This window comes from Apium graveolens, chromosome 10 (assembly GCF_009905375.1).
Source record: "Apium graveolens cultivar Ventura chromosome 10, ASM990537v1, whole genome shotgun sequence".
In the NCBI taxonomy this organism is placed as follows: domain Eukaryota; kingdom Viridiplantae; phylum Streptophyta; class Magnoliopsida; order Apiales; family Apiaceae; genus Apium; species Apium graveolens.
Window position 1 is genome coordinate 89,105,058 of NC_133656.1, and position 19,927 is coordinate 89,124,984.

Genomic DNA, 19,927 nt, shown 5'->3' on the forward strand with positions numbered 1-19,927 from the left:
ATATGTTAGCTACACACATAAGATGAATAAGCACAACCAATACTAGGATATCAATCAATCACCACACACCAAGATATCAAAACAAATTAATTATTGAATTCCATAAGTAAATCCGCTAGAATCCCATGATAACGATTAGCCCATAATTGAACTCATCGTCACCGTGGGTTCCAATGAAAGCATGGTATAAAACAAGGTCTTAATAAACTGAATAATAATTAAAGGACGAATAAACGAGATCTAGGTTCAACAAGAACGAAAACGAGCATCCAAAGTTACAACTAATTCAAAGAATCACAAGTTGAAAACAAGATCTTCTTTTTTGGAGTTGTTCTGTGCTTCTAGGTCTTCTCCTTGGTATCCCAATCTTCCCGAATGATGAAAACCCTTTTTTTTAAGTATATATACGCCTCTAGTGGACCTGGACCCTTAAAATCGTCAAATTCCACTCAAAAAAGGTTTTTTTCAGCGAAATCAGCGACCAACCGCGCCTTGGGCGGCCGCTCAGCTCTCCGGGCGGCCGCTCAGCTCTCCTGGGCGGCCGCTCAGCTCTCCTGGGTGGGCGCTCAGCTCCTGTCTGGAAAAATTTCTGATGAATCTTGTTTTGACCATAACTTGAGTTCTACTCGTCAGAATTAGGCGATTCAACTGCCCACGCGAAGCTATTGAGATTCTCTACAACTTGACAATGCCTTGGCTTCCAAATCTGATCACTTTTTATCATATTTTCTTTAAAAGATCTTTTCTTCATATAACTGATACCTGAAATGCAATAACACAAAAATATTTCAAAATACCAACAACTTGAGTCCAAAACACCAATTTAAGCTTGTAATAAAGCGTTCCAAGTGGATATAAAATCCACTTATCACACCCCCAAACTTGAATCGATGGTTGTCCTCAAGCATAAACAGACTCAAAACTACAAAACAAACCTAATGCATGAATGCAACTAAATGATAATGCAATCGATCCCCTCAGAATAACCATAACCAAATGATTAAGCCAATGCCTCTAAGAATGCAATAACTTGAAACATAGTTCGAATAAATCCCACAAACCAACTCACAAACCAGAAATGTGCGTGTGTGGAATGCTTAACAGATATCTCTCGATACTAGATCAATAACCATAACTTATCTATCATCGAAATAATCAAAATTTTATGAACAGAATAGACAATAAACGCATTATGACTCACAATACCTCCTTTCTACTAGAGTTATACAAGGATTCACACTATTATTGAACAAATTGCAAAGATGCTTATTTGACCGTGCAATGAATGAGATCCCAAAAGACTTATGCAATAATACCCATGTAGCGAGCGTTAGGTTAGCGGATCCCAAACTATAAAAGTCTTAGGTCACTAGGTATAAAGTCCCCTAGAACTTAATAACTCGAGTATTAAAGAGCTCACTCTTGATCAATTATGCATAAACACATACTTTTTTTTCTTTTTTTTCTTTTTTTTCAACAATTTCTGAATGAGTGCATTTTGCTCCATCTCATTCAACCCTAGAATACTCATAAAAATATAAGCCGGCTACTAGCCATTTGACTCCTAGCCTTACAACTAGCAATGAAATCCAAGTTTTTCTCCAGATAAAAAAAATCAGTGTTTTTACGTCATTACGAGAATATCACAAATTCTAAATATAACCAAATGATTAAATCTCAACAATAAACAAGTATGATCATGATCTAGATCAAAAGCAACCCTATAAGACTTTGTGAAAATATTTGTTTCTGGCATGCAAATTAATTCATTAAGACTTAAACATCCCTCTATTCTTCATCACCACACTGAAATCAACATTAACTTATCAAATATCATAGTTCATCTTAAGGGATCATGCTAAATTTGCATGCAAATGCAACTATATGAAATCACATAAAAATAAACAAATATGTCCTGAATGAACAAATCATGCAAAAATATGAATGAACTACAACTAAACATGCAATATGAATCTATATGAATCTATATGGACACACACTACTAATCCTTACATTATCACCCCCAAACTTAAAATTTTCAATGTCCTCATTGAAGGTAATAATAAGGATTTCAGGCATACCTAATTAGCGGGAGAGTCACCCTCGTCAGGTGGAGGATCAGGTGGCCAATCAACCTCGCCACCAGTGTCTCGAACAACAGTACCTAAAGCGTGTGTCAAATCTTCAGCAAAACGATGGTGAATGTCGTGCATGGCCTCCATACGCCTAGTCACTTGCCTATACTGCTCATCACCAAGACCAAACCTATCAACTGTCTGTGGCACATGAAAAGAACCCTCTGTAGGCACTGGAAGATCCGTTCGACCACCCTCTACATCATCAAAAATATATCTCAACCCCTTGTCAGGGGGTGCACCTAAGAATGCATAACTCAAGTGATCTGGCAGTGGGTTGAGCTCAAGTGTGGGAGCATCTTCAACAGACGACTCGAGACGCTCCTGAGAAATTTTCAGCTCTGCTAACCCAAGAGAATCGAATGGCATATCCAACTTCTTCTCCCACGGAGGTGCATTCAAAACCTGCAATTACTCTACTTTAAAGCACTCCTCTTTAGCTGTGGGTAACTTTATTTCCTTGAACACATTAAAAGTGACCTTTTGATCGTAAACCTTCATCAAAAGCTCTCCTTTTTGCACATCGATCATAGTTCAGCCTGTAGCCAAGAATGGTCTTCCCAAAATAATGGGAATCTTCTTATCTTCCTCGAAATCAAGAATTACAAAGTCAGCAGGGAAGAAGAGTTTATCCACCTTGACCAAGACATCCTCCACTATACCTCGTGGATAAGCGATGGAACGGTCAGGTAGTTGCAATGACATGTATGTTGGTTTCGGATCAGGCAGACCAAGCTTCTTGAAGATAGATAAGGGCATCAGATTGATGCTAGCTCCTAAATCACATAAACACTTGTCGAATGACAAGTTTCTGATGGTGCAAGGAATAGTGAAGCTTCCAGGATCTTTAAGCTTCGGAGGAAACTTATGTTGCAGTGCAACACTGCATTCCTCCGTTAGAGCAACGGTCTCTAAGTCATCGAGCTTCACTTTCCGAGAGACAATACCTTTCATAAACCTCGCATAGCTAGGCATCTGTTCAAGAGCTTCAGCGAAAGGTATGTTGATATGAAGTTTCTTGAACACCTCCAGAAACTTCTCAAACTGCTTTTCCAGCTTTTTCCTCTGCAACCTCTTAGGAAAAGGAGGTGGAGGATAGATCTGTTTCTCCCCTGTATTACCCTCAGGAGGAGTGTGTTCCACAGTAGTCTTCCTTGGTTCCACCTCTATTTCATTCTGCACATCTTCTTCAGCCAAAACTTCAGATTCTGGAACTTAAGACTTTTCAAGCTCTTCATCTTGCTGAATTTGGGGGCTTACAACCTTTCCAGACCTTAAGGTGATGGCGTTCACATGTTCTTCAACTTTCCTCTTTCCTGGATTGGCTTTTGTAGCACTAGAAAGCATTCCTGGTGGCCGATTCAATAAGGCATTAACAATTTACCCTATTTGGTTCTCCAGAGTCTTGATAGAAACAGCCTGGCTTTGCCATATAAGAGCCTGGTTTTTGCACATAAGCCTCAACTCCTCCAATTCAGATTTTTCATTCGAAGATAAACCTGCATCATGATTTTGTTGTTGAAGTTGGAGTCGTTGTCTTGGTGCAAATTGTTGCTAAAAACCAGGAGGGTTGAATAGCTTATTTCCAAACTGTTGGAATGGTTGTTGCATCGCATTCTGATTGTTGCTCCAGCTGAAGTTAGGATGATTCCAGTTGTTAGGATAATAAGTGGCAGGAACTGGATATAGCGCATTGCTCTGTCGCATACGGACCTGCACACAGCTCACAAACACTGGTTATCTACTTAACACCATATTTAGCCAAAGAATCGATCTTCATAGACAACGCCTTCAGTTGTGCAGTGATAGCCATAGCTGTATCCACTTCAAGAACTCCTGCTACCTTGCCCTGTGGTAATCTCTGTGCTGGATACTTATATTCATTAGCAGCTATCAGTTCAATTAGATCATAAGCTTCCTCATAGCTCTTTGCCCATAATGCTCCACCTACTGCTGCATCGAGCATGGGTCTGGATTGTGCTCCCAACCCATTGTAAAAATAATTGATGATCATCCAATTAGGCATTCCATGATGAGGACACTTCCTAGGCATCTCCTTATAGCACTCCCAAGCTTCATATAAAGATTCTCCCATTTGTTGTGCAAATTGAGTAATAGCATTTCTGAATGCAGTTGTCTTCGCCATAGGGAAGAATTTAGTAAGAAACTTCTGAGCAAGATCTTCCCAAGTAGTAATCGAACCAGCTGGTAGAGAGTGTAACCAGCTCTTAACCTTGTCCCTTAAAGAGAATGGGAACAGTCTCAGCTTCACAGCATCTTCAGAAACACCATTGAACTTGAAGGTGTCGCAGATCTCAATAAAGTTCCTAATGTGCATATTGGGATCTTCAGTTGGAGAACCCCCAAACTGGATTGAATTCTGCATCCATTGAATTATGCCAGGCTTGATCTCAAAGGAATTAGCTGTGATAGCTGGCCAGACAATGCTAGATTGAATGTCATTAATCTTGGGTTGAGAAAAATCCATCAAGGCTTTCGTTCGTGCTGCTGGATCTCCCATTGTAATGAGTACCTGAAACACAAACAAATAAATCATGAAAGTAAAAGAATCCGAGTCAGTGAACTATAACGACCACTGATGACAAGCACATAAACTAAAAAATTAACACCGAGTCCCCGGCAGCGGCGCCAAAGACTTGTTAGGGCGAAAACACGCGCTAATATTCACGCAAGTATACGCGTTCGCAAGTAGTATAAGATATAAATCAGATTCGTTCCCACAGAGACTGGTTTAGGTTAAGTTCAATTTATGCACCTATGCAACAATGTATGATTATCGCTCAATGCTAAGACAAATAACAAATTGGGTTTTTATTAAACTAAGAGATTATACTTAATAACATTAACTAAGAGAATTGAGGTTGAATTACTATATATGACAAACTTGGGATCCTAACTTCATTACTACTTCATTCAATAGCCTTTTCATTCTTAACCTTAGCATGTGATGGTGATGACACTAATCAGATAACACGAAATTGATAAACGCCAACTTTCGTTGCACGAGTACCATTCTACCAGACATCCACAAAAGAGATAGAAGCTGAATAGGCACCAATTATATTGAGACCCTATATGTCTATAGAATTTGACAACATAACGGTTTACGCACAAGTTATCCATAATGATTACATTGGACAAGTAAAATGGTTAGAGTTACCTACGAATCATGCATACACATACATGAACCTATGCTAGTATGGCAAGTTCTAAACCTCTATATTCACTGTCGCTTCAATAGAGATTAACACGCTATCTTATATGTTAGCTACGCACATAAGACGAATAAGCACAACCAATACTAGGATATCAATCAATCACCACACACCAAGATCTCAAAATAAATTAATTATTGAAATCCATAAGTAAATCCGCTAGAATCCCATGATAACGATTAACCCATAATTGAACTCATCGTCACCATGGGTTCCAATGAAAGCATGGTATAAAACAAGACCTTAATAAACTGAATAATAATTAGAGCACAAATAAATGAGATCTAGGTTCAACAATAACGAAAATGAGCATCCAAAGTTATAACTAATTCAAAGAATCACAAGTTGAAAACAAGATCTTCTTTTTTGGAGTTGTTTTGTGCTTCTAAGTCTTCTCCTTGGTATCCCAATCTTCCCGAATGATGAAAACCCTTTTTTTTAAGTATATATACGCCAATAGTGGACCTGGACCCTTAAAATCGTCAAATTCCACTCAAAAAAAGTTTTCTCAGCAAAATCAGCGACCAACCGCGCCTTGGGCGGGCGCTCAGCTCTCCGGGCGGGCGCTCAGCTCTCCTGGGCGGCCGCTCAGCTCTCCTGGGCGGCCGCTCAGCTCTCCTGGGCAGGCGCTCAGTTCCTGTTTGGAAAATTTTTTGATGAATCTTGTTTTGGCCATAACTTGAGTTCTACTTGTCAGAATTAGGCGATTCAACTGCCCACGCGAAGCTATTGAGATTCTCTGCAACTTGACAATGGCCTTAGCTTCCAAATCTGATCACTTTTTATCATATTTCCTTTAAAAGCTCTTTTCTTCATATAACTGATACCTGAAATGCAATAACACAAAAACACATCAAAATACCAACAACTTGAGTCCAAAACACCAATTTAAGCTTGTAATAAAGCGTTCCAAGTGGATATAAAATCCACTTATCAATTTTCACCCGCCATACGGACGTCTGCGTATGTAGGTTATCTCCGATCAATAATAAATCAAAGTGGACAATCCTGCATAAGTTAGTCAGGGGCAAAAAGTTATTATCTGATAAGTATGCAATTTATAAATTAAGGTTCTCACTATACTTCGGTATTACCCAAAATTAAATGGTACCATAAAATAATTTTAATAGGCGGTGCTCCGACCATATATATTGAAATTATTAGTAGAGGGTGTAACCACATCTACTACGGTCATATATATATATATAAATTATATGTAGAGGGTGTAACCACGTCTACTCATATATATATATGTATATTTAAATTAAAATTATACCTTCTCAGTTTCGGTAGCGCTTCGTGCTAATAACGTGTTATAAAATACTGACTATAGTAACAATAAAAGAGCTGGTAAAAGAGCTACTATATTTGATCGGAGAGAGAAAGAGAGAGAGCAAGATGAACAGGAGAAAGAGTAGAGAAAGAATGCTCAGTGTATTTTTCATTCACGGATTCAAGCTATATTTATAGCAAGTGAAAGGGGACATGTAATTAATTCACATGGTAACAATTCTACACCTAAAGTTTAGCCTTACTATTACATGTTTAACCACGTGACAAATCAATTCACAACAATATTTACATTATACATATTTAAACTAGTACATGTAAAAAAAAAACTTAAAACACACGTACATTTATAAGTTCATTGTTTAAAACTTATATTTATATATTAAAATTTATCATACATGAGTAAACTGTAAATGAAGTATACGAATAGTCAATTAATTTATCATTAAATCAATAAACAAATGAATTATTTTTGAAATTTAAGGTATTAGACCATAAATCAAATATATAATAATAAATATAGATTTATCAAACTCATAATAAATCGGCTTACTCCAGTTTGGATATGAGAAAAGTCTCGTCTGACCCAGTTTGGAATCGAGAAAGGCCCGACGCAGCCGACCTTGCGTCGGTCTCAAAAACGTATAAAGGCTTATATATATTTTAAGAAACCCAGCCTAGTCAAAGTCAAAATTCGGTCAAAACTTTGACAAAAAATCCAAACTTTTTATGAATTAGTCAAAATCCGTTTTAGAGGACTTTTTGTGCATCTCTGAACATAACTAATTGATATTTTGATTAATCATGTTAATAAATGCGAATATATTTATATTGATATCACCGTTTTAAGTGGTTTCACTTGAGTGTTCGTAGTTAATCATGTCAACTAAAGACTTTTGTCACATTCATATTTTTGGATTTCAACGTTTGTTTAATAAGCTATTAAAATTATGAATATGAATAAAAATACATAATTGCATATCTATATATTCTTAAAGTGTACTCCTTAATTTACCCATTTTCCAAATGGGTAATTTTTTTTACCCATAACCCATATTAAGTATAAAATCACTAGATCCATGGATATATCCACAAAATTTACCCAATGGATAAATAAATTTACCCATGACCCATATTAAGTATAAAATCTATATATCCATGGATATATCCATATAAGTTTACCCATTTTTTTACCCATCACAACACTAAACATGGAAATTTTATGAATTTTAAAATTTAAACATCTTATTTAAGGAAAGATTTGAATAATTTTCTCACATATGTTACAACACTAATTCAATGATAATTATTGGTTTCCTTACAACACTAATTCATCTGCTATCAATATCAATATATTCCTAATTCTTCCTATCACTAAGATATCCATTAACAATCTTAGGTCAACCCATTTTTAAAAATAAACAGGCATTGAACTATTTCAGCATGGACTATCCATTCATTTGGATCGACCCAATTGCTTCATGGGTCTGGCACCAAACATCACGTTAAAACATGATGATTTCATAACTTCCCAAACTTTACGGGCTAGTTTTGTGTATTTAAAACTAAAAAGAAAACCCCTCTCAACAAACTTCTGTGTTACTCAATTTCATGAAAACTCTACATTTTTTCATTACTTTCATTGTTGTTTAGCTCTTTTTAAGCCACATTCATGGAACGCTCAAGTAAGACCACTTCTTTTCATCAATTTTTATATCAATCTCTAAAACTTTACATAATATTTGATGTTTTAATGTATTGTATTACAAGGTCATAAACGAGTACAGAACAATCCATTATCTCCTTCGTCCAAACCAAATGGTATGTCAACTTATATATAAGAAAAGTCTATGTATTTAAATTTTGTTCACTTAGGATTTTTGATCCATAATTTTGCAATGTTCTTTTGTAGTATCAAGAAGAAAAAAAAGTATATAGTGTACCACGATCATGGGTGAACATAGTCACATCCCGAATTCTACAATCTCTGAAAACAGAGATCCCAATATGTGTTCATCAGTATTTAATGGTTTGTTTTATTTTAGTTGTAATTCTTATTAACTAAATATAGTCATTTTTAATGATTATTGATTTAGGGGACCAAATATGTTTAGAATTTCATGGTCTAATGATTTTTATGGCATTGGATTCAGGTTGGTTATCAAAAAATTGAAAGTTCTCCATTATACCCTAACACCTTAAAAACTGATGTGGCATCTCCAGGAAGTGGTACAGCCCATTTACAGAGCTCCTCAGGTTTTTATACAATACTGCATAAATTAATAATATACATATAACAGTGTTATGAATTTCTGCAGATTTTTTAAATTTCTTCCTCATGATCTGCAATATTAACCAGCTATATGTATCTCGCTAGGATGTATCTCGCTTTACTCTTATTTCTCATCAATAAACCTGCATAAAATAGTTCAGTGACACTCCCGTTTGCAGCATTGACCATTATATTGTGCTTTTAATTTCTTTAAAAACTCTTAAAACAGGATTTAAAGGTCGTTGTGTACTCCCTGAAAATGTTCTTTCTCCGTCTTAGAGAAGACTAAATGGACTTGATTCTACTCAGTCAAGCAGAAATTCGCCGTCAGGTTATTATATTTTTTAATCCTTATTAATTATTATTAAGGAGTTCAATGTTCGTCTACCATGTTTTATGTCTGTACACCCTTTGCGTTAGATTTTTTAACTGTCATTGAAAGAATTTACAGATATAAATGTATTTATGCATGATATATGGCATTTTACATTGAAACTAGGAACAATTTGATATTTTTATGCAGAATTTTGATTCATTTTTTATAAAATATTTATACAGCATATTTTTAATAAAAGATTTATGCAGCATATTTTTTTATATAAGTTTTCTACACTTTTTAAGTAGCAGATTTAATAAATTTCTGCAGATTCTTTTAAGCAGAATTCTGCTGTTTTCTGCAGTTTTCCACAACAGTTTTCTGCACTTTTCAAGTAGCAGATTTTTTAAATTCCTGCATATTTTTTGAAGCAGAATTCTGCTATTTTATGCAGTTTTCCACAGCAGTTTTCTGCACTTTTAAAGTAACAAATTTTTTAAATTTCTGCAGATTTTTTGAAGTAGAATTCTGCAGTTTTCCACAACAGTTTTCTGCAGTTTTCAAGTAGCAGATTTTTAAATTTTCTGCAGATTTCTTCAAGTAGAATTTTGCAGTTTTCTGCAGTTTTTCAACAGCAATTGTAGAATTTTTGTCTTCCTCAGGGCCTGCAACATTAACCAGCTATATGTATCTCGCTAGGATGAATCTCGCTTTATCCTTATTTCTCATCAACAAAAAAACGTAATAGTTAAATCATTAATAATACCTGCATAAAATAGTTCAGTGACACTCCTGTTTCCAGCATTGACCATTATATTTTGCTTCTAATTTCTCTAAAAACTCTTAAAACACGATTTAAAGGTCACTGTGTTCTCCCTGCAAATGTCCTTTCTCCGTCTTAGAGAAGACTGAATGGACTTAATTTTACTCAGTCAAGCGGAAATTCGTCGTCAGGTTATTATATTTTTTTAATCATTATTAATTATTATTAAGGAGTTCAATGTTCGTCTACCATGTTTTATGTTTGTACATCCTTTGTTCAATGTTCTTCTAATTCATGGCAAACACATGTGAACAATGCAGTACAACATGGACATAGCATAGCTGACAAAGGATCAAGTACTATATTAACATAGAGGCTAAACATTTTAGTATTCTTTATTTTTTTGTCAATAGTCTCCATATTCTATTATCTATTTAACAACATTAATGTCTTAATGTATAAAAAAACAGTTGTCAAAGGTGTAGGATTAAGGACTCCTTTATCCCAACTTATCCAGAATGGTCCATTGGCTAAGATGAATCAACCAAAATTCCAACTACCTGCATCAAGAATTCATCCCGTATCTGAACGCATTAACGAGAACCACGTTCTCAACAGAGGCATTCATTATTTTTTAACCCACACCTTTTTTAAATGTTGGATGATTATTCTAATTCATATTATTTCAGGTTGATACTGATTTTTTAAAACTTGTTCACAAACACATGTTTACAAATGCATCAGAAGTCAAATTTGAACATAAATCAGGCTCAACTTGATCATCGCATGCTTGAAACTCCTTCACAAGCTAAAAAAAATCAGCGTAAGAGACGTGTAACAGTTCATATTCCAGAGCCTGAGCAAATTGGTGTCAAAAGGCCAGGTATTCCGACATACTCATTAGTCAACATCACACAATATTAAAAAGTATTGCAACCTTGAACTGATGTTTTCTATTATTTATACTCAGTTTGGTTTCCAGCTTCACATGGTATGTCCCCGTCTTTGTGAGCCTATATAGTTTCGTACATGTTTATGATTTAAATTAGAATAGCATTCTCTAATATCAATTTCAGATAACAATGATTCAATAAGAACGCCTAGAGCAAATGACGGTTCTTCTGCGTCTGGTAAAAGGAATTTGTTTGAAGCATTCAACGATGCTGCTGAGATACCAATTGAACACATGCCGGACTATGAGCAATATATTTCTGGTAAAATATATTGAGATAGATTTCAGTCAGTTTTTTAGAAAATAAGCCATTTTGTATTTACCAGAAAAAATTATATTTCTATATATTATTTTTTTCAGATGATAATGCAGATGACTCAGATGCTGAAGGTATGTTCAAACTGATAACCACTCATTACAATCAAACCTCAATGATTATCCTATTTAGATGACCATTAATCTATTTCTTTATTATTATCATAGTACATCTCATAAAGGTGAGTACTTATCCGATGATGAAGAAGACAATAATCAATATTTCCCGGGTAGCATAAATATTTTAACTACGTCACAAAGGAAACATAATTTATGAAACTATGACATTTTTATCTTTATATTAATTTTTATTGTTAGATTTATGGACGAGATACATGGACCTCAGGCCTCCATCTAAGGTATTTCAGAAGTGTAACGCACGAATGTGGAATGAAGACCGAAATAATAAATCATCGAAGAATAGCACACCAACTTTTACAATGTGTTGCAAAGATGGTCAAGTTAAGCTTCCTGCTGAAAATCATCCTCCTCCCTTCCTCCGCTTCTTTGCTATCTGGAGGTGAAAAATTTGATCACTTCAAGCTCAACATAAGAACATATAATTCCCTATTTCAGTTCACCTCAATTGGTGGCAAAATAGACCGAAAAATTAACAATGGAGGAGGGCCTTACTGTTTTAAACTTAATGGCCAAAACTATCATCTAATTGGAAGCCTTAAACCCAAGGATGGTCAACCAGCAAAATTCTGCCAACTGTATATGTATGACACTGAAAATGAAATAGAAAATCGCATGAATGCAGTACCTGGCTCGGAAGTGCTTGATCCAGATATTGTAGAAGGGTTGTTAAAGATGCTTGACGAAAATAATCAATTGGCAGAAGGTTTTTGTTATGCGCGTGATCGTATTAATCTTGGTGAAATAGACGACTTTAGTTTGCTTTTGGTTTCATCTAAGTCAGCCTCTGGCAGGAAAAACCAGGTTGGACCTTCAAATGAGGTGGCAGCCTTGGTAGTTGGAGATAGCGATGATACTTGCCCATTTAGAGATATTGTCGTTCAAACAAAGCAGATGTATCTGAAAAGAATATATGAAACCTACAAGTACTTTATGCAGGTTCAAAATCCGTTGCTTTTTCCTTATGGTGATGATGGTTTTCATCTAGATATTCCCCTTCACAACAAGAAGCCTAAAGTGCCGGATGAGAATGTAAGTGATCTACATCCAGATGAGACTCAGCACAGAACTATTGTCACAATGCGAGAATATTATGCTTGTAAATTAATGATACGCCCAGAAGAAGGTACTTTTAACCACTGTCTTCTGATGCATAATATATTAGGGTTGTGCTCAGAATTATATCTTTAGTGCTAACTTTATATTTACTATAACAGGCATGAATCTTCATCTTGGCGGTCGTTTATGGCAACAATTTGTGGTAGATGCCTTTGCAGCAGTTGAGCAATATAGACTGGACTGGATTCGAGCTCATCAGAATATAATAAGGTCTGATCTTTATAAATCTATTCATGATTCAGTATCAAAAGGTGATACAAATCCATCTACAAAAGGCAAGAATGTTATCCTTCCTGCAACTCACACTGGTTTGGAAAGATATATGAATCAATACTTCAAAGATTCATTAGCTATTTATCGTACCATCGGTCATCCATCCCTATTTTTGACAATGACGTGTAATAAACAATGGCCTGAGATTAAGAGTATGATGAAATTTTTCCCTGGAGTAGATGTTGCTGACAAACCTGATGTGACAGCAAGAGTTTTCAAGTTAAAACTTGACCAGTTGCTGGACCTTATCAAAAACAAGAATTATTTTGGGAAATGCATAGGAGGTAGTAATGCACTCTTATGATTTAGTTTCTTCCTTACAATTATAAAATCTTTGTTTATTACATATTGTTTATACCTTTTAAAGTCGTAAATAAATATATTACTGTTTCTTTCTTTTATAGTAATGCATGTAATTGAATTCCAAAAGCGCGGTCTTCCTCACTGTCACATGTTGATATGGTTGCACCCGAGAGATCACCCACAAAATGTTGATGACATTAATCAGTTAATCTCAGCTGAAATACCAGATAAAAATCATGATCCTATTGGTTTTAATGTTGTCAACAGTCACATGATTCATGGGCCATGTGGAAAAGATTACTCCTACTCTCCTTGCATGGTGAAGGGGAATTATGGTCGCCATTTTCCTAAAAGGTGTTGATTTTTTCATATTTGGCATTTGCATTGGTATATGTTTAATAAGCCTGTGTTTTTATACCAAGATTTAACAATATAAATGTAGCAATATAATAACCATCCTTTTTTTCCTTATCCAGGTTTAATGCTCACACATTTTTTGACGATTGTGGCTTTCCTGTATATCGTAGACGACGCACAGGATTGACTGTGACAAAGAAAGGAGTGGAACTTGATAACCAATACGTGGTTCCTTATAATAGGGATTTATTAGTCCGTTTCCACTGTCATATTAATTTGGAGGTTTGTAACAGTTCGCGATCTTTGAAGTATCTATTTAAATACTGCTTGAAAGGTCACAATATGACTACCATGATTCTGAGGAAAAAACAGCAAGGAAATGAAGCAAGCACTTCATCTTCAAAACCAAAGTCAAATGATGAAATAAAAAATTTCCTTGATGGTCGTTACATATGTGCTTCGGAAGCTGCCTGGCGTCTTTTAGGATTTGACATACATCATCATTTTCCTACTATTGAGCGTTTTCCAGTGCATTTGGAAGGCGAAAAGAGTGTGTCTTTTAAGCAACATGAAAATCTTCAAGATGTTGCGGAGAAGGCTAAAAAGAGATTTAGCAAATTGGAAGGATGGTTTCAGGAAAATAAAAACATACCAGAGGCAAGACAGTTTACATATCATTAGTTTCCTCAGAATTTTACTTGGAAACATGATCAAAACAGGTGGAAGATTCGTGAACGTGGTACAGTTTTTGGGCATTTATCTGATGTTCATGCATCTTCTGGAGAAACATTTTATCTGCGTATGATTTTTATGCACATTAAAGGAGCAACATCTTTCAAAGACCTCAGAACTGTTAATGGCATTGTGTATAATACATACAAAGAGGCATGTGATGCTCTTAGCCTATTAAAGGATGACAAACAATGGGATGTCGCCATGACCGAGAATTCAAATCATGCTATGCCCTTTCAGCTGAGACAATTGTTTGTATTCATATTATCTAATAATCAGGTGGCAGATCCTTTGAAACTATGGCAACAACATTGGAAAGCAATGGCAGATGATGTTCTCTACTCATGGCGTAAAATTTCTGGAAACGTTAATCTCCAGCTAAGTGAATCAGATATCCAGAACATAAATCTACAAGGTAATTTGAACTATTTAATTTATGTCTCATATTTCTGGAGATATAACTGAAGTCATGTTGATGTGTTATATTGAGCTAAAAGTTGTTATATTTTACATGGTTTTAATGAACTCATTTTTCCTTCTTAACTATAATTTCTATGTATCAGATTATAGAATTCTAATTCTGCCTCAATTAATTAAAGATATTCCTCGCACTTAAAATTTAAAATATCACTACTATACCATGTTGTGGATATGTTGTGAACGTGATGATTTCATTAACAAAACACCTTAGTAGATTTTACTTAGTGAAAAATGTAGCACTCGACGGATAAGGAATATAGTCCCGACGGATGGCTCAATATAGTCCCGACGGATGATAATTAATTATCCATCGAGTGAGTAGCTTGTGTAATAATGAGTCTGTAGCACATTTCTGCATACACCTTGTTTAGATTCTGTAGTAGCACTCAAGTCATGTTGACTATAATTAGATATGCAGAATAAGTTGATTAATTGTACATAGATGATGTCTTGTAATTCTGTATAAATGAAATAAATTCAAGTGCCAGATTGCTACCCGACGCATAAACAACAATGCCACTCGATAGATGATCAACAAGGCAACCCGACGGATGATCATGTACCCGACGGATGATCATGTACCCGACGGATAATCAATTCAAACATCAGTTGACAGTGACAACACAGTCACATGCGTCGAGTGTATATAAAAGGAATGTGGAAGCCTATTCAACTGGGTTTTAGAGAACAAAGAAGCATTGCCATTTCCATGCTATTATGAAGATATTCAAAGATGCTGTAATAGAGTAACGAAGCAGCATAATATTAGACTTGATAGGTTTTGTTTTATTATCTTGTCTTATTGCTTTGTAATCTTGGTGATATATAAACCAAGAAGTAGCAAATAGAACAACAAGAACACTAAGCAAATATATTCTCAGAGAAACATTTGTAAGTTGTATTCTTAGTATTTCTCTGTAAACTTAGTTGTTCATATTTGTAAGCAGCTGTGAGCAAATCTTACTACACAGAGTTCTCTTGATATAATATATATCTCTGGTGGATACATTCAAATCCACCAGAAAGTTTTTAAAAAACTTGTGTTTTTAATTACTTGTGTTTTGATTTTAATAACTTCTTATTCCGCACTTTGCAAATCAAACACTTATATATTATTAAGATAGAACATTTTATAGTTTGAGAAAAAGGTTCAAGAATTCCATTCAACCCCCCTTCTGTAATTCTTGTTGCATTGTTAGGGACTAACAATTGGTATCAGAGCAAGCTCTTGATAAACAAAGAGTTTAAAGATCACAACAAAACAACAAGATGAACAAGAAGGATGTTGGAGTCAATGGACAAAGATAATTACCATCACTGGAAGGTAAAGATGCATCTTCATTTACTTTCTCAAGATGAGGCCTATGTAGATTGCATAGAAAGAGGCCCTCATGTACCAATGAGAGCTGCAACTGGAAATGAGCCATCTGTCCCCAAGCCAAGGCATGAATGGTCTGATCCTGATATTGAACAAGTCAGGAAAGATAAGAAGGCCATGAATATCATGTTCAATGGAGTTGATGGTGACATGTTTGACAACATCATCAATTGCAAAACTGCCAAGGAAGTTTGGGATACAATACAGATTATCTGTGATGGCACTAAACAAGTTAGAGAAAACAAGATGCAGCTACTAATTCAGCAATATGAGCACTTTCACAGTGAAGATAGTGAGTCTCTCACTGACATTTTTAGTAGATTTCAAAAACTACTAAATGCTCTAAAATTGCATGGAAGGGTCTATCAGACAAAAGACTCCAATCTTAAGTTCCTTAGATCTCTTCCAAAGGAATGGAAACCTATGACAATCTCATTGAGAAATTCTCAAGATTACAAGGAGTTTACTTTGGAGAGACTGTATGGCATCCTGAAAACTTATGAGCTTGAAATAGAGCAAGATGAGAGGATGGAGAGAGGAAAGAAGAAAGGAGGATCCATTGCACTAGTTGCTGAGTTAGAAAAAGAGAAGAAGATGAAGATGGAAGCTGTTGAATCAACTTCAAAGGTCTGTGAAAATAAGGGCAAGGGGCTGGTAGCAGAAAATGAAGATTCTTTGAGCCAAGATGACATGGAAGATATTGATGAACATCTAGCATTTCTTTCCAGAAGATTTGCCAAGCTCAAGTTCAAGAAGAACTTTGGAGCAGCCAAGCTAAATAGAAACATGGTGGATAAATCAAAATGCAAATGTTTCAAATGTGGTTTGCCAGGGCACTTTGCCAGTGAGTGTAGAAAGTCAGATTCCAGCAAGAAAAAGTTTGAGCCTGTGGATTATAAACAGAAATATTTTAAGTTGCTCAAACAAAAGGAAAGGGCTTTCATTACATAAGAAAATGACTGGGCAGCAGATGGTCTGGATGAGGATGAGGATGTCAGCTATGTCAATCTAGCCCTAATGGCCAAGTCTGATGAAACAGAGACAAGTTCTTCAAGTAATCAGGTAATCACCACTAACCTTGCACATTTATCTAAAGCTGAGTGTAATAATGCAATAAATGACATGTCTACAGAATTATATAATTTGTGTGTTACACTTAAGTCTCTTACTAAGGAAAATGCTAAAATCAAAGAAAATAATTTATTTTTAAGTGAGAGGAATAATGTGCTAGAGTCTCAGTTCATTGAATTTGAAAAATTGAGAATTGAGTGTTAAATTGCTAAGGATGAATTAACTGAGTCCCTGAAGAAAGAAGAGATCTTGAAGAAGCAGCTTAAACGAGAACGGGAGGTGATTAAGGCATGGAAAACATCTAGTGATGTTCATGCTCAAATCACCAAAGTTCAAGGTATTGAGTCCTTTTGTGATGCAGCCTGGAAGAAGAATAAGGAGAAGCTGGAATCCAATTTGGTTGAAGGATTGCTAACAGATGTAGACTCGATGAATGATGAGGGTCATCCGTCGGATAACAAAAAATGTTATCCGTCGAGTGATATAAATCCTCATCCGTCGACTGTGAGCAAGCTTGTGAGTAAATCCAAACTTGTCAAGTTAAATAAGAAATATGGATCAGTTTCCAAGAATTTTGTTCCAGGAGAATCTAGTCAAGTGAAGAAGGAGAAACAGGCTAATGTTGGTCATATGACTGTCAAGCAATTGAGTGACAAACTGGAAAAGATTGAGGTTAAAACAGAGGCTAAAAGGAAAAATAATATAAATGGTAAAGTAGGAATTAACAAGCATGACAACTACACACCTGATAAATATGCTCCAAGAAAAATTTGTGTCAAGTGTGGTAGTGTAAATTATTTGTCTGTTAATTGCAAAACTGCCATGCCTACTTCCATATTTGTGCCACCTCATTTTCCCAACATAAATGCCATGCCTTCTATGCCTATGAATGCTATGTCTACACAGAATATGAATGCACAGTTTGCTAATATGCCATTTGCACCTAATCCTTATTATGCTGCATTTAGTATGCCACAAATGCCATTTAGCATGCCTTACTGGAATAACATGTTTACTAATAGCATGCCATTCCATGTTAATCAAAATATGCATGATAATTCTCCTGTAATGAATGGTTTCAAAGGTCCAACTCAAATGACTAAGGATGAATCTTATATCCGCAAGTCAAATGAGATCAAACCTAAGAAACCAAAAAAGAAAGCTAACAAGGCAGGACCCAAGGAAACTTGGATACCAAAATCAACTTGATTTGATTTTGATGTGTGCAGGGAAATATAAAGAATCTATGGTACTTGGATAGTGGTTGTTCAAGACACATGACTGGTGATTCTACCCTGCTCATAGAGTTCAAGGAGAGAGCTGGCCCAAGTATTACTTTTGGAGATGACAGCAAGGGTTATACTGTGGGATATGGCTTGATTTCAAAAGACAATGTCATCATTGAGGAGGTTGCCTTAGTGGATGGTCTCAAGCACAATTTGTTGAGTATCAACCAGCTTTGTGATAAAGGCAACTCAGTATCCTTCAACACAGAAGCCTGTGTTGTGACTAACAAGAGGAGCAACAAAGTGGTTTTCACTGGTGTGAGAAAAGGAAATGTGTACCTAGCTGACTTCAATTCATCAAATGCAGAATCAGTTACTTGTCTTCTCAGCAAAGTAAGTCAGGATGAAAGTTGGTTATGGCACAAGAAGCTATCCCATCTAAACTTCAAGACCATAAATGAACTGAAAGGAATATGTCCTAAGTCCAATCATGTATTAGGATTTAGGAATAACTTTTAAGTAATCTGTTTTGATTTCATTGATATTAATAAAGACTTATTTTGTTTTTATTACGAGCTTTATCTATTTAAGTGTTTAAATAAGATATACCATAGTTTAGAGTAAAGCTTTTTATGGATTATGATGAGATCATAATAGTGAGACCTAAAAAGATGATAACTCTAAACTTAAATAGTTCCTGGTCATAGGATTACTAACTGGTAATTAATAATCCGCAAAGATCGGTACATACTATGCTTGCTTCATTATGAAGGATGTCTGTTCTCATAGACATTTGTGTGGTGACACTATAGCTAGTATGTAGGTGCTTATTATAGAATAAGTTCACTGAACATGACTCGCCTAGCTGAACAACTGATGGAGTTCACTCACGTGTCCGCAGTTGTTCGCTTAGTGATAGTTGTACAAGTATCCTTGGACTTGAGGTCATCATAGTCATCTTGTGTACACTGAACTATGCTTTGGTTTAGTTCTTAGTCTCCAGGGACAATTATTAGGGCTCTTCTGGGTATAGGAATTTGTACACGAAGATAGTGTATGATCAATAAAGGATCTACCCCTTCCAGTGAAGGAAGCGAATGTTCAACGCTGATCCACTTATGCTAGTTCAGGAATCTCTGGCCAGAGTGAATGAAATTAGAAAGGAGTTTCTAATTTGCATAGAACTACGCATAGTAAATGGTAAGCAAGTGATTGAATTAGATAGGCTTGACACGGGATCCATGCCTTGTATTTAATCGGGACATTGTAGGGTAGAAGGAGTTTATTGTACGGTAACTATTCACTGACAGGTTCTTGGTATTCTAAGCAGTGAATTCATATTATCCGGATAGTCGCGATATGTTGAGAAGCATCACTCACGATGTAGAATAAATGTGATTAATTAATTAATCATATTTAATAAATTAGAGAATTTATATAAATAATGATAAAATAGTTTTATTATTATTTATTTCTACTACCGGCTTAATATTGAACCTACAGGGTCACACCATAAAAGGAGAATGATTTAATGGTGGAGGAATTAATTAATAATGGCTAATAATTATTTA

At 35.5% G+C, this 19,927-nt stretch overlaps 1 protein-coding gene and 1 non-coding gene across 2 annotated transcripts; both read left to right on the forward strand.

Moving 5' to 3' along the window:
- The first annotated feature begins 4,159 nt into the window (after window positions 1–4,159).
- Window positions 4,160–4,266, forward strand: LOC141694771 (small nucleolar RNA R71). Its single transcript, XR_012564054.1, has one exon. It is a non-coding gene; the product is annotated as a small nucleolar RNA R71 (small nucleolar RNA).
- A 6,481-nt stretch (window positions 4,267–10,747) lies between these two features.
- LOC141690737 (uncharacterized) lies at window positions 10,748–14,817 on the forward strand. Its single transcript, XM_074495512.1, has 11 exons — window positions 10,748–10,895; window positions 10,983–11,003; window positions 11,089–11,226; window positions 11,325–11,354; window positions 11,448–11,461; window positions 11,598–12,543; window positions 12,635–13,093; window positions 13,214–13,466; window positions 13,589–14,098; window positions 14,189–14,616; window positions 14,765–14,817. Exons 1-11 carry the CDS (start codon window positions 10,748–10,750, stop codon window positions 14,815–14,817), a joined length of 3,000 nt encoding a protein of 999 aa, XP_074351613.1.
- The last annotated feature ends 5,110 nt before the right edge of the window (window positions 14,818–19,927 follow it).

Bases quoted from the DNA above. Each gene is read 5' to 3' on its own strand.
- LOC141690737 (XM_074495512.1), top strand. From the start codon at position 10,748: ATGCATCAGAAGTCAAATTTGAACATAAATCAGGCTCAACTTGATCAT. The intron at 13,094-13,213 runs GTAGTAATGCAC...TTTCTTTTATAG, and splicing joins TTTTGGGAAATGCATAGGAG to TAATGCATGTAATTGAATTC. The intron at 14,099-14,188 runs GTTTCAGGAAAA...TGATCAAAACAG, and splicing joins TTTAGCAAATTGGAAGGATG to GTGGAAGATTCGTGAACGTG.